At 33.8% G+C, this 13747-nt stretch overlaps 1 protein-coding gene across 4 annotated transcripts in view; it reads right to left on the minus strand.

Moving 5' to 3' along the window:
- The window catches only part of TMTC3 (transmembrane O-mannosyltransferase targeting cadherins 3), a 61699-nt gene that overhangs the window by 39376 nt on the left and 8576 nt on the right, over positions 1 to 13747 (minus strand). For all 4 annotated transcript variants that reach the window (XR_005526929.1, XM_039224241.1, XM_039224242.1 and 1 more), the window contains exons 2-6: positions 12037 to 12253; positions 6561 to 6779; positions 4553 to 4652; positions 816 to 931; positions 193 to 365 (exon numbers count right to left, since the gene is read on the minus strand). Coding sequence is in view for 3 of the 4 variants with exons in the window: in XM_039224241.1 (XP_039080172.1) it covers positions 193 to 365; positions 816 to 931; positions 4553 to 4652; positions 6561 to 6779; positions 12037 to 12225 (797 nt within the window). In the remaining variant the exon portion in view is untranslated. The remainder of the gene's footprint in view (positions 1 to 192; positions 366 to 815; positions 932 to 4552; positions 4653 to 6560; positions 6780 to 12036; positions 12254 to 13747) is intronic.

The following is a 13747-nucleotide window of genomic DNA, read 5'->3' on the forward strand; positions in this document are numbered from 1 at the left end:
TCTCTCTCTGCTCCTCTTCTGCTTGTGCTCTTTTTTTCTCTCTCAAAATAAATAAATAAATAAATAAACATAAAAAAACCCCAACTCAATGTAAATCAGACTTTTTGAAACACTTCTATTATAATCACTGAACATCAAAGAGTTAACAAAAGAATGAAAAAAAAAAAAAAAAAAGAACCAGAATTTCCATACCTGGTGAATACTGGAAGTTGGGACTGAATGACCTGAACTCTAATCACAACAAGTAATAGTGTACTGAACATCAAAACAATTAGTTTTATTAGTGTCTGCAGCATAGAAAATGGAATACTACTCTTTCCACGGAAAAACTGTCCGGCAGTAGTACATAATAATGGCAAAGTATACTGCAAAAGACAAAAAAAAAAAAAAAAAGTTTTAAATAACAATACGTTTGAACAATGCAGTACATTCAAAATGCAAGATTAGATATAAATTGACTAATTATAAAATCAGTATGGAGCAATTTGTGAAACTGATAATGAATAAAATGGAGTCCAATAATCTTATCCAATAATGAATCATACTGGACAGTATTATTATGTACATTTCCAAATTACCTAATGTTTCCATTATTGAAACTGAAAGAATAGTCTTAAAAAACTGAAGGAGATATAAAATGTTAAGTAATTTTCAGTGGATATGAGGACAAAATATGCCAGTTTCTTGCAAATTTTTGGTATTGTTACTGGTAAAGAGACCAATATATATAATGACAAATTTAGAAGACAAGTTTATTATCATCAAATTCAAATAGGATAAAAGACAGCAACAATAAAAATTGTATTTCTCCTTACCCCCTGGGCAATAAATACTTCATACACACAGCAAATTCCCACAACTGTTATTCCTTGTTCTTTACACAATGTTGCAACAGCAACTAAAACCACTGTCAAAGCAATTGGAGTCCATACTGCAATCAAGAACAGAAAAATACAAAACTACACAAAACAATTTTATTGTATCATTAACAGATATTTTAAGTTATACAACTTTTAGACATTATTAAAAAACTCATGATTCTGTATTCATATTTCTGTTATTTCCCATTAACCTATACTTATTTCAAAATGTATTTAAATGTTGTGATTTTTGCTTTACATACTCAAAACAGAACACTGAAATGTATAACTTAAACTAAAAAATTTTTGTAGAGAGGGAAATTATCAAATGAAATGTTTTTTAAAAAATTTATTTATTTATCTTGAGAGAGAGAGTGTGCACGCATGCATGCACACACACAGGGAGGGGCGGAGAGAGAGAAAAGGAAGAGAGAGAGACTCCCAAGCAGGCTCCCTGCTGTCAGCGCAGAGCTTGATGGAGGGTTCAATCTCAGGAACCCTGAGATCATGACCAGAGCCTAAATCAAGAGTCGAACCACCCAGGTGCCCTGAAATACTAATTTTTGAAATTAGGTAGGGTGGTGAGGTTGGAGAAGGGAAATTTAAAGGCTGGAGTGTCATTATCAATGAACTATGTATATGAAATGAAGGCAAATTCTTTAAATTATACAGACATCTATATGTTTTATTATCTCTGTAATTTATTAAAACCTTCAAACTGAAAACTGAGCAAAGTAGAGTAACATTCTTATTTTAAAAGGAGTATAAAAACTGAAATCGATTAATAGAATTTAAATTAATACTATTCTTAAAAAAAACTTGCATTAGAGGGCCACCTGGATGGCTCAGTAAGTTAAGTGTCCAACTCTTGGTGTCAGCTCCAGTTATGATCTCACAGATTTGAGGGTTCAAGCCCTGAACTGGGCTCTGTGCTGGTAGTGCACAGCCTGCTTGGGAGCCTCTCTCTCTCCCTCTGTCTCTGTCCCTCCCCTTCCTGCACTCTCTTTCAGAATATACACATATACTTAAGAAAATTTGCATTAGAATATTCGTAAGTTTTACTTAAATAGAAAACCTACTTCATCAACTTTAAGCAATATCAACTATTTAGTAGTAATAATTTGATTAAAAAAGAATGAATTGTGAGAGTACTTCTGAGAGTAATTTGCTTTATGACTTTGGGCAACTCTTCTGAGCTTTAGTTCTCCTACCGTAAAATATGACCTCCAATTCTTTTCTAGTTAAAAAACCATATTATAGTATAATTGTGTGACCTCAGGTTTATTAAGAACATTAATCAGAGCAAAATCTCAAATGATTGACTTAAATCCAAGTATAAATAAAAATACAATTTATGAATCTGATATATTTTCTTTTGTTGTGTGGCTTAATACAGAAATTCATTTATTTTTGAAATTGTTTTCAACTTTAAAATATCTACCAATTAAAATTACTGAAAGAAAACAACTCAAAAAACCTTGAAACACTATTGGAGATATTCTGTATAACAGTATTCCCTTCCTCAAAAAAAATTTCATATTACAGTCAGATCAAAACTATCAATAACAAAAGTAGTAAATTATACCAAGGAATGAAATATCATGCTATCCATAAGAAATTCATACAGGAAAGATCAGTAGGTAATTATTTACAAAATAAGCTGAACCTAAAGTTGAACCTTAAAGATATATACACGGGAAACCCGGGGAAGAGGTACGCATGAATAAAGAGGAGGAGGGAATAAGCTTGGCAAATAAATGATATAGAGAATAGTATGAATGGATGTGTATGAATATAAAAAAAATTAGTGGGAAATAATGGCCTTGAAAAGATATTTAAAAAAATACACCAAACGGTTTATATAACCAGTTTAGCATATTTTGAGTTTCAAAATCACTCTAATGGGATATGAGAGAGATGTAATCATATGCATTTTAAGATGAAAGAATTTTAGAGGTCTAAAAAAACAGTCATGCACTCTTAAAGAAATGAGGACTCTTAACCTGACTCTTCCAACATTAAATTCAGAGCTTCTCACTAGTTTGTAATTCAGCTCTAAGACAGAGAATACAAACAGTTGCATTCTTTAATGCTGGATTCAATCTCAACAATTAATAGCTCCAACAAAGGCAAAAACTTTACTGAAACTAGTCACTTCAGTTCTACAACTTTTGGCAATTATATTACTATAGGAACATGTACTTTGATTTTATAAACAGGTCTCTAGGGTTAAGGTTACCACATGTGATTTTTTCTAAAACAAGTCCCCCTGCTAGATACACTAACAACACTTAAAAAATATACATATATAAATACAGAATCAATTTCACTCCTTAACATTCATTCCAACTTCAAAATACAGGTTTGTAAACTGATTTTTACATGTGTGAAGATACAAACCTTTAGCAGTCACATATTCAAATAGTTAAGTATCTACTATATTTTGTGGAGAAGATAATAAATAAACAACTAAAGATATATTTGTCAAATGGTGACCTAAGTGTTATATTATAAGGAAAAACAGAAGGTGAAGGGAAATAGAAAGGAATGGTGGTGCTGCTGATGACCTCTGAGCAGAAACCCAAAGAAACAGAATGGAGCAAAGGTCCTGAGGTGGATCATGCTTTACAAATGGGTAAGGGTGATGAATAGCTCAGAATTTAAAGTGATCAAATAATTACAAATTGAAAATCTTTGCAAGGACATATACATTAAGCACCAAATCAAGAGATGATGACAAAACTGTTTATGGTCTCAAGTGTAAAATTATGTTATATGGAATATGAAGTACTATGGAAGTACTATGATAGACAGAGGTCCAAAGCAGGTTCAGCATTTTTTTAAATTAGAATTTAATTGGTGACTTGGTCATTTGCTCAACAAATATACACTGAACACTTACTATATACTAGGAAACATTCCAGGAAACAGATAGAAACCTACCTATATCACAAATCTAAGATGACACTAAAGGTGTTTGGCTAACTCAGTTATTTCTTGAAACTTAGTTTCCATTAATATAACATTAGACCGCTTATCATCAGTACTTTGGGTTTATAGTGTGAAAATTCTCTAACAACGTAGGGAAAAAATCAGAGTTAAATTTTAAGATCAACCAAATAAAAGGTTACTATTATGGAAAGCCTCTTTCATGCCTACTGTTCCCATATCTAGAAAATCATTTTTATTGCCTGGAACTTGTTTTCTGATAATACCTGGCATCACTAGGATTAATGAACTAATGTGACAAAAAAATTTCCAGGGTGGGCCACATGGTAGGGACTCAATAAATAGCTGAGCTATGATCAACACCTAATAAAAGTTATATTCCAATAGGCTTTCAACGTATCTACACAATACAATTCACAACCTTCACAGGTGTTATTATAGAAAGACAACTGAAATGTTGGTACTTGTGTGTTTGATAGGTAACAACAGATAGAACTAGGGTAAATTTTTTAAATTATATCAAATACAAAATCTGTTCATCATGATAAAATATAAACTGCATGCAGAAATAATTGTTACTATTGACAACGTTGCATATCATGTTCATACGTCCATAGGTGCTGACGTAGTATAATATATAAAGATAGAGCCAAGTGTAACATATATTTTATAAGAAATGGAATAAATAAAAATTGATTATCAAGTTTTATGTCTATAGAAAAAAATAAACATTAGACACTTACCTATGGAATTATCTGGTCCTTTTGATTTAGTATATGACAAAAATGCAGCTAGAAAAAAGATAGATGACAAAAGTTCTGCTCTTCCTACAACACCAGTTACCTAAAAAGGGAGAGGGAGAGGACGAAGGGTTCATCTTAATGACGAGCCTCATGAAAATTTAAGTACCATATATAATAGGAACAGCACTTTAGAAATTAAATTGCCATAATTTTTCAAGCACACGTTTCAGTTTCTTAGACATTCTTTGAGTGCCCTCATGTGGTTAATCTGTGTATCTTCCATAAAAATAAATTTACCAGTGACTATAATAGTTCTTTTATTATCATCACTATTTTCAAATAATTACAGACTCACTGGAAGTTGCAAAAATAAGTACAGAGAAGTCCTGTGTACCATTTACCCAGCTTCCATCAACAATAACTTCTTATATAATATTAGTACAATATCTAGAGTAGCTGTTAATAAAAAAACCTAAGACCTTCTTACATATTTTCTTAAAATACAAGTGTTTTTAAAATATAAAAACATCATAAATCCAATAAGTTCTATCTCAAAATAAACTTTTAAAGATAATGAGCTTAAAAAGTCCTTTTAAACTCTAAAAATTTAATATAAAGCACTAAAACCTCTTCCTTTTAAAGTATGTCTGAGTGCCTCAGTCAGTTACATCGACTGCTGATTTTGGTTCAGGTCATGATCTCTGTCGTTAGTGCAGAGCATATGTGGGATTCTCTCTCTGTCCCTCCCTCACTCACATGTATACATTCTCTCTTCCTCTCAAAATAAAAAGAGGCCAGTGTAGGAAAAGTTTGGGGGCACCGTGGTGGCTCAGTCAGTTAAGCACTGACTCCTGATTTTGGCTCAGGTCATCTCTGCATCTCTCTCTGCATCTCATCTGTGTAGCCCTTGCCCTGCTCACACTCTCTCTCAAAATAAATAAACTTAAAAACAAAGTACTCTTGGGTGGCCTGGGTGGCTCAGTCAGTTAATTGTCAACTTTGGCTGAGGTCATGACCTCGTGGTCCATTAATTTGATCCCAGCATCTGGCTCTGTGCTGACAGCTCAGAGCCTGAAGCCTGCTCTGGATTGTGTGTCTTCCTCTCTCTCTCCCCTCCCCCACTTGCACTCTCTCTCAAAAATAAACACTTAAAATTTTTTTAAAAAATAAAAGAAAAAAAGTACTCTGAATTCACTGAAAAATTTAAAACAGCCTATGCTTTTTGTAAACATATTGAAAAATCTGTTCAATTAGACATAAGAAGGATCAAAACAGTGACAGAGATCTACACACCATTTATAATATACACACACCCCTTCTAATACACACGCACATTCAAACACTTAAGAGTTGAAACATAACACATTTTTGCTTACAACCAAAAGCTCGTAACAAAGCAATTAAATAGAGTCCTCTTTGCTCTGCTGTGAGGCAATTTCGGGGGTTTACTGTTTTCAAGAAAAATAAAGTTATAGTTTAAGTATGACTTGGGAGGTAGGGTCTGACAGACATATTGGCAACAGCAGAGACAGCTCACAATTTGAAACACATGGCAAAAGACAACATGAAGATACTGGGTCTCATCATTTGTTAGGATGTGTTTATGTTTACATATATTTTGATACATTTTCTTCCTTTACTTAAATTTGCCTTATTAAGTATTTCCTATTCTTTGAAACACAATGGCAAGTTGACAAATATTTTTAATCTATATTCATAAAAAACAATTAGGAAAAAAAGAACTGTATTCATTTATATTACATTACTAATCTTGAGCAATTATATCTTCTATCCTTAAAAAATAAATGTTTATGTTTCAAAACTTGTTTTAAATTTAAAAATTTTATGTAGTATGAAGTTATTAGACTCTGTAGATTAGAAAGACTTATACTAATTTAAAAATCTTTAAATATTTGAATTAAAGCCACAGTTAAATTTTTTCTTAAAAACATATATTATGTAGGCTTTGTTGAAAAAAAAGAAAAGAAAAAAATTTAGTTTTACTTACTGCTTCTGTGTGTATTGGGTGCACTGCAAAAAGTAAAGAAGCAATCACACTACTCCTGTTGTCCAGAAAAAGCTTACAGACTTTAAGAAATATCACACTAACCACAGCATGAAAAATCATATTTAGGAGATGATACGACATTGGTTTCAGTTCACTAAACAGATAATTTAAGCGAAATGTCAGCACTGTTAAGGGTCGGTAAGACTTGTGGCTTCTCTCCTGAAAGGAAAAAACAATCATCATCATTAAAATATCATGGTCCTTCAGGGCACATAAACTAATTGTTGTGTTTACTGTTGAAACTAGCAATAAAATAATGAAATAAATACTCCAAGGGTAACACAAATATAAACTACAGCTTTATAATCTGTGTTTCTCTATTTCCTTAGTCCCAAAACAATGCAATTTCCTTTCCTAAATATAATGAAGAATCAACAGTAGAGGGAGAACATTTTACTTTTAACTTCTCTTCAACACACAAATTTAAAAAAAAAAGGGGGGGGGGCTACCTGGGTAACTCAGTTGGTTGAGTGTCCAACTCTTGATTTCAGCTCAGGTCATGAGCCCAGTGTTGTGGGATCAAGCCTTGCGTGAGGCTCTGTACTGAGGGTGGAGCCTGCCTAAGGTTCTCTCTCTCTCTCTTTCTCTCTCTGCCCCCACTCTGTCCCTCTCCCCCCTCTTGCATGCTCTCACTAAAAATAAAAATATAAAATAAAATAAAAATATAATAATAGCACTGATCAAATTAAAATAAAGGACTCTTTCCAAAGCCTATATCCTCATCTATACCAATACCAGCATTTATAAAACTGGTGGCTAGGTCTTCTGAAGGAAATATAAGAATAGAATGCTTACTAGTGCAGTTTAAATTGTGAAAACTCAAAATGACACTGTCTAGTTGTTTTACGAAAAATACCTTTGTAATGTATACCTGAATATATTAAGCCAAAAAATCCCCAAAACCTCCACAGAGTAATACAAGAGCAAAAACTTTCTTAGAATTTGAGAACAGATACCTTTGTTCTAATAGTCTCTACTGGCAAGAAATCAAATTTTACATGAAGTTGCTGAATTTCTTTACAAACTGGAAGGTTCACTTAACCAGAAAAATTTTATCATAAGGCAAAATCAAACCAGATTTAAGAATAAAACACACAGGTCAAATTACATAAAATATTATCTTAGCTATTTTTTGTTAATTTTATGTAAGAATATTCAAACTCAGCTTCTTTGATCTCATATCTCTTACCATATTTTGCTGGGACTCTTGTATTATACCTGTAAGCTTTTCATCCATACTAGGGAACGTGAAGAACCACAAAGAACAAGTATTTCTCAGTTTGAAAATAGGAATATTTTAGTATCTCCGTACTGACTACACACACCATGAGCATGGTCTACTTAGAATGTTCTTTGCTGCTTAATTTCTGTACATCATTTGATTTAGCTCAGGAAGACAAAACTTTTTAAGGCACTATAGTGAACTGACATGATTTGTATCCAAAAGCAAAAAAAAGGTTCTAGAAACCTTTTGAGAGCCTAAAACATTACTCTAGTTCCACTGAGGCATATGTGCCAGCTGGAATGGATGAAGTCTGAAAATGCAAGGGGAACAGGTTATTTTTAACTGTAATATACATGACTGCTTCACTAGGTCTATCAGATAACCATAGGTAATGGCCAATTAAAAAATAGCTTAATTATTAACATAACTAATTACAGTAAAACCCTGGATTGCAAAAGTAATTCTTTCTGTAAGTGTTCTGCAAAAATAAGCCAGTATTTCTAATAAATTTTAACTTGATAAAAGAGCAACATCTTGCAATAGTAATAGGTGACATTGAGAGTCACGTGATCATGACTGAGCCAACGGTTCTCTCTCTTTCTCTCTCTCTTGCTGTGGAATTGTGGGTGGTTGTCTCCCATGCTCAGATGCTTGATCTCAGGCTGGCTGGCAGAAATCAGTGATGTTTCAGAACTTTGGAAGGTGGCCACAAGTGGCACTAATGTACTTTCTGTCACTTCAAAGCACCTATGTACAGTGCTTTGCTTTTCTATACAAGAGTAAACTAAGGAATGCTTTGCTTCATTCTAGGTCAGGCTGCCAGCAGATACAGACCTTTTCCTCTGTTGCCTTATTGCCAGTTTCATTAAATACATTACATTAAATATAACAAGAGCTTATTAATACTGTATTGTAGTCAGTATATGTGCAAACATACACAATGGCCCCCATGCAGAAAAAGGCTTTAAAGAAAGATGTTGAGAAGATGGAGATGATTACAGTAGACTTTAAGAAGAAAATCACTGAGTACAAATGAGGCGTGCAAGTGGCCAAAATTGTAAGATTTTATGGGAAGTCTACATCTGCATCTCGTCTGCAGAGGAGTAGGAGAAAAAGATGGAGGAATCTTTCATCAAATGAGTTTAGGGAGACTTGTAAAATGTGGAAACAGTGCAAAATTCTATAGAAATGCTACACCTGAATAAGGCTGTAGCAGTGCGAGTGATGAACCTGTTTAATGATAATGCAATGTCACATTTCCACGAATCCTCAAAAGGAGGCAAAATCAAGTGCCAATGGATAGGCTCCTTGCTAAAGTTGCACAGAAAGAGAAAGATTCCACTGAGCCAATAGACAGCAGTGATTCCCTTAGTGATAGCGAAAGATGTCCTATACAATAAACCTTTTCTCTCATCTCCCTCACACCAGCCACTAAAGTTTTCAAAGGTAAGTGCAAGTTAATTTGTTTTGCTTTATATTTCATATTTTCTTAATTTTGTATTATATTACAGTATTATAATCATTTTCATATGAATATTTTTGGGTTGTGGAATAAATCATCTGAGTTTCCGTCATTTTTTGTGGGGAAATTTGCTTTGATATGTAAGTACTTTGGATTACAAGCATGTTTCCGGAACAAATTATGCTCACAAACCAATGTTTCACTGTATTCACACAATTCATTAGTAATCTAAGATACTACTATGACAAATAATCATTAGCATAATAGGTAACAGATTTACTCTGTCAAAGTACAGTAAAACAGCTAGTTCTATTACAAGTAAAACAATATAGATTATTATTAAATTCAGGTATATTAAAGAGAAAACTTAATTGCTCATAGTATTAGGTGGCAGTAAAAACAAAACCATGAATATGAGTGAATTAGCTGACAGTTCCCTGTTAATGTGAATATCCATATAGCAATGGCAATACATAGTGCTATGTGATTATTTGCAAATGTTACCTTAAGATAGATATTTTGTAGGCCAATGCCAGAAGAGACTGGCTCATTATAGCTCAGTGGTTCTCAACCATGGCAGCACTGGAGAATCATTTGGATAATTTATACCCAATCCTCTACTCCCCAAAAACCCCAGAAAAATAAAAAAGCGAACACACACAAAAAGAACAAGACAAAAATATTGATGGTTACATCCCATTCTGAGCTAACTGTAACTAACAAGTTTGAGTAGAGCCTTGGTAACATTTTTTGAGTGCCCCAGGCAACTATAATACGTTGCTAGATTTATAATCCACTGAACCATTCAAAACCAGAGTATTACATATTTTAAGAATGGGTTTGTTAAAGAGATGACCTAAACACTGTGAAGCCAAGAGGAATTTAAAGATCCCTACTGTACCAGTATTCATACAGCTCAGGAAAATGTTCTCAGCCTAAAATGTCTTTAAGCTCTACACTGGCACAAAAATCCTTATAAAGGTTTGGGCATCTGCACACAGGCTTCTAGCCTATCAGTACTTAATGACATCAACCATTAGATCATTGAATGTGCTAATTCCAGGCTTGTCAAGAAAACATATAATACGTAAATACTACTCAGAATAATTTCTCCCTAGTGGCAGGTTTCCCAACAGGGAAACAGGAAAAGATTATGCCCATTGGAAAACAGGAGAAAGCAACAATCTCTGTCATATATTGTTATTCTAATTTGTTCATTTTTGTCTGAGTTTATTATTATGAGTATTTTCTTAGTGTGTCCACTTATAGATGCTCTGAACAAAATCAAATTTTCAGTCTGTAAAGCTGAGAAAGTCACAAGACACACTATTGACACCAAGGTATGATAACTTTCATATACTTTTAATCTGGCCAGCGAGACTTTTAGTTTAAAATCTCAATGTCATGATTAAAATCATAACAGGTACTAGCTTAAGTTGTGGGAACGGACACATATTTCTAAGGGTCTCAGGGCATAAAGGGTAGGGGTAAAAGGAAATAAACTGCCTAGAAAATAATGTAACTTATTACAGAATCATATTTTTTCCTCATTACCAAATATGTATTTCTTTTAAAGGCTAGAATTAGGTGAGAAAAGGAAGGTTACAAGAAAATAAAGTCTGGTATTTAACAAGAATAAATACTTATGTGCTTGTGACTAAAGGAATAAGAGACTTCATCCCCACCCTGGAGAAACTTCCATGTTTAAAATGTGCAGAAAGGAGCCACAAATGACAACTAATAAACTATAAAAGAGTGTTATGTTATGAGGCTTGCACCAGTGCTATAGATTAATTTATTTATCTTTAAGGTATTATTCTTTTATAGGTTAAATCTTTTATAGATCATACCATCCAAAAGCTGTATTCTCACCAATTTCATAGTTATTATATAATAGAACAGCAGGATCCAATCCATGTGATCCCACACTGACAAGAGTTTAATCCCAAACAGTTTACAATGACTCTCAAAATAACCTTACTGGCAGAATAAAAACAATCTCATTAAAACTAACTAGCATTTGAGTTCTCAATATAAAATAACTATTAGGTAAGAAATATGATACAAATTTAAAAATTTCTGTGGGGGCAGGGAACCTCAATACCTTTACCCTTAATGTCTAATCTATTCAGGGGAGCCTGGGTGACTTAGTTAAGCATTCACTCTTGATTTCGGCTCAGGTCATCATCTCACAGTCGGTTAGTGAGATCAAGCCCCATGTCAGGCTCACTGCAGACAGCACAGAGCCTGCCTGGGATTCTCTCTCTCTCTCTCTCTCTCTCTCTCTGCCCCTACACTACTTGTGATTGTGCAAGTGCACACATGCACTGTCACTCTCAAAAAAAAAAAGGTCTAATCTATTTATATTGAAGTCACATATTTTTAGATGGTTAAATATATCCAAAGTGGTCATCTCTTTGGCCTGAATCTCAGAAAAAGAGAAAATCAGCAAGAAATATATTTCTTTACACTTACTAGTATCCTAATACATTTGGTCTTAACACACATATATTATTTTTAAAAAGATTAAACCAAAGTATACAACTAAGGAAAGAACCATGTATTGCTTTAAAGAAGATAACCATATCTTCAACTTCCTATCTAACATACAAATTTTTGGGAAACAAATTCATAAATGCTATGATGACAATGTTGATAAGAATTTAGAGTAATAAACTACTGGAATAATTTAAATCTGAGATACATATAAGCAATAAATAACTACTTACCTCAGACATAGGGGTTCCCCAGAAGTCATTTTGAAATAAAGTTTTTAAAGGTGTAGATGGATGCAGGTCTTTATTATCCAGTATTGCTGAAACATCATCAAAAACAAAACCACAAAAGAGGCTGTTCCAATAGCAGGCAGTAACCACCCCTACTATTAAGGTTACTTCTTTGAGGTTAATATCAGCCATCTTTTCCACAAGCACTTATAGATAAAATCTAGGGGAGGAAATCATGAATATAAAATAAGTATCATTTTTTTTCAAGTAAGTAAAATTTTAAGAGAAGGATAAATAAAATAGGGAATGCTAATTCTCCTAGAGAATTAATTTTTCAAAGCTCAGCACAAATGTCATCTACCTCTAAAAAGCATTAGCTGCCCACCCTCTTCTAATTTCTAACTTAAAACAAAATTAATTGTTCCTTCATGTATTTCACACCTCTATTACAATCCTTTATCACACCACTTAATCTCTGGATTTATATCTCTAGCTAACTAGACAGTGAATTCCTTACAAGTCGTCGTCACAGGTCAGGTTACTCAGGGAAACAGATACGAATACAAAAGAACTAAAAAGAACTTAAAAAAAAAAAAAAACAATTAGTATGGTGTACTCCAGGAGTAGTAAATAAATCTTTGTGAGAAGAATAGTAAATAAATTTTCATGGGAAAACAAATATTTGAAAAAACACTGAACACGGATTTTCTGAAATGTATACTGAAGCTTCTATTTCAGTACTTAATATACCAGAAGATCAACTATTACCTAAATCAGGTGTCCAAACATGCAGCCTGCACCCTTGGTTTGGTTAAACTTTTTAAACATATCTGTCTTAAATGTCTCTAAAGGCATTCTAAGCCTAAGCTAGCTGTATACTAGCCATTTAAGTATAGTCTCCTTGTCTTTAACTCTGACTTGTTTGACTGATTTATTATCTGGCCCATTAAGCTTAAATCCCAGTTCTAAATAGTGTTTTTCTCTTTACAACAAGTGATTTTAATTTAGAGAATGGGCTTCACACATGAAAATTCATAATTAAGTCATTGCATTAGAAATGATTCAGTAAGGGGTTCCTGGGTGGCTTAGTCGATTAAGTATCCAGCTCTTGAGTTCAGCTCACACCACGTATCTCATGGATTCATGGGATCCAGCTCCGTGTCCGGCTTTCCACTGACAGCGCAGAGCTTGCTTGGAATTCTCCCCCGGACTTCCCAGCCCACCCCTCCGCCCCTCCTGGTTCCTGCTCTCTAAATATAAGTAAATAAACACATTGTTTGTTTGTTTTAATGTTTTATTTATTTCTAGGAGAGAGAGAGAGAGAGACAGCATGAGCAGGGGAGGGCCAGAGAGAGGGAGTCACAGACTGAAACTGGCTCCAGGCTCTGAACTGGCAGTCAGCACAGAGCCCGACACGGGGCTCGAACCCACGAACCACGAGATCATGACCTAAGTGAAAGTCGGACACTTAACCGACTAAGCCACCCAGGCGCCCCAAACACATTGTTTTTTAAAGAATTGATTCAGTGAGAGAATGGTTGAGTAAAAGGAATCATAATAACTGGATGATACTGAAGAATCAGCCCTGCAATTAAAATAAGGTTGGAGGGTACTTTTGAAAAACAAGCTGACGATATACTTTTTTAGCTTGAGTAGCATCATTAGTATCACTTTAGTGCCATCATTTGTGGAAGACAAAACTATGCCTCCCGCC

Source organism: Hyaena hyaena, unplaced genomic scaffold (assembly GCF_003009895.1).
Source record: "Hyaena hyaena isolate Hyena2069 unplaced genomic scaffold, ASM300989v1 scaffold_1570, whole genome shotgun sequence".
In the NCBI taxonomy this organism is placed as follows: Eukaryota; Metazoa; Chordata; class Mammalia; order Carnivora; family Hyaenidae; genus Hyaena; species Hyaena hyaena.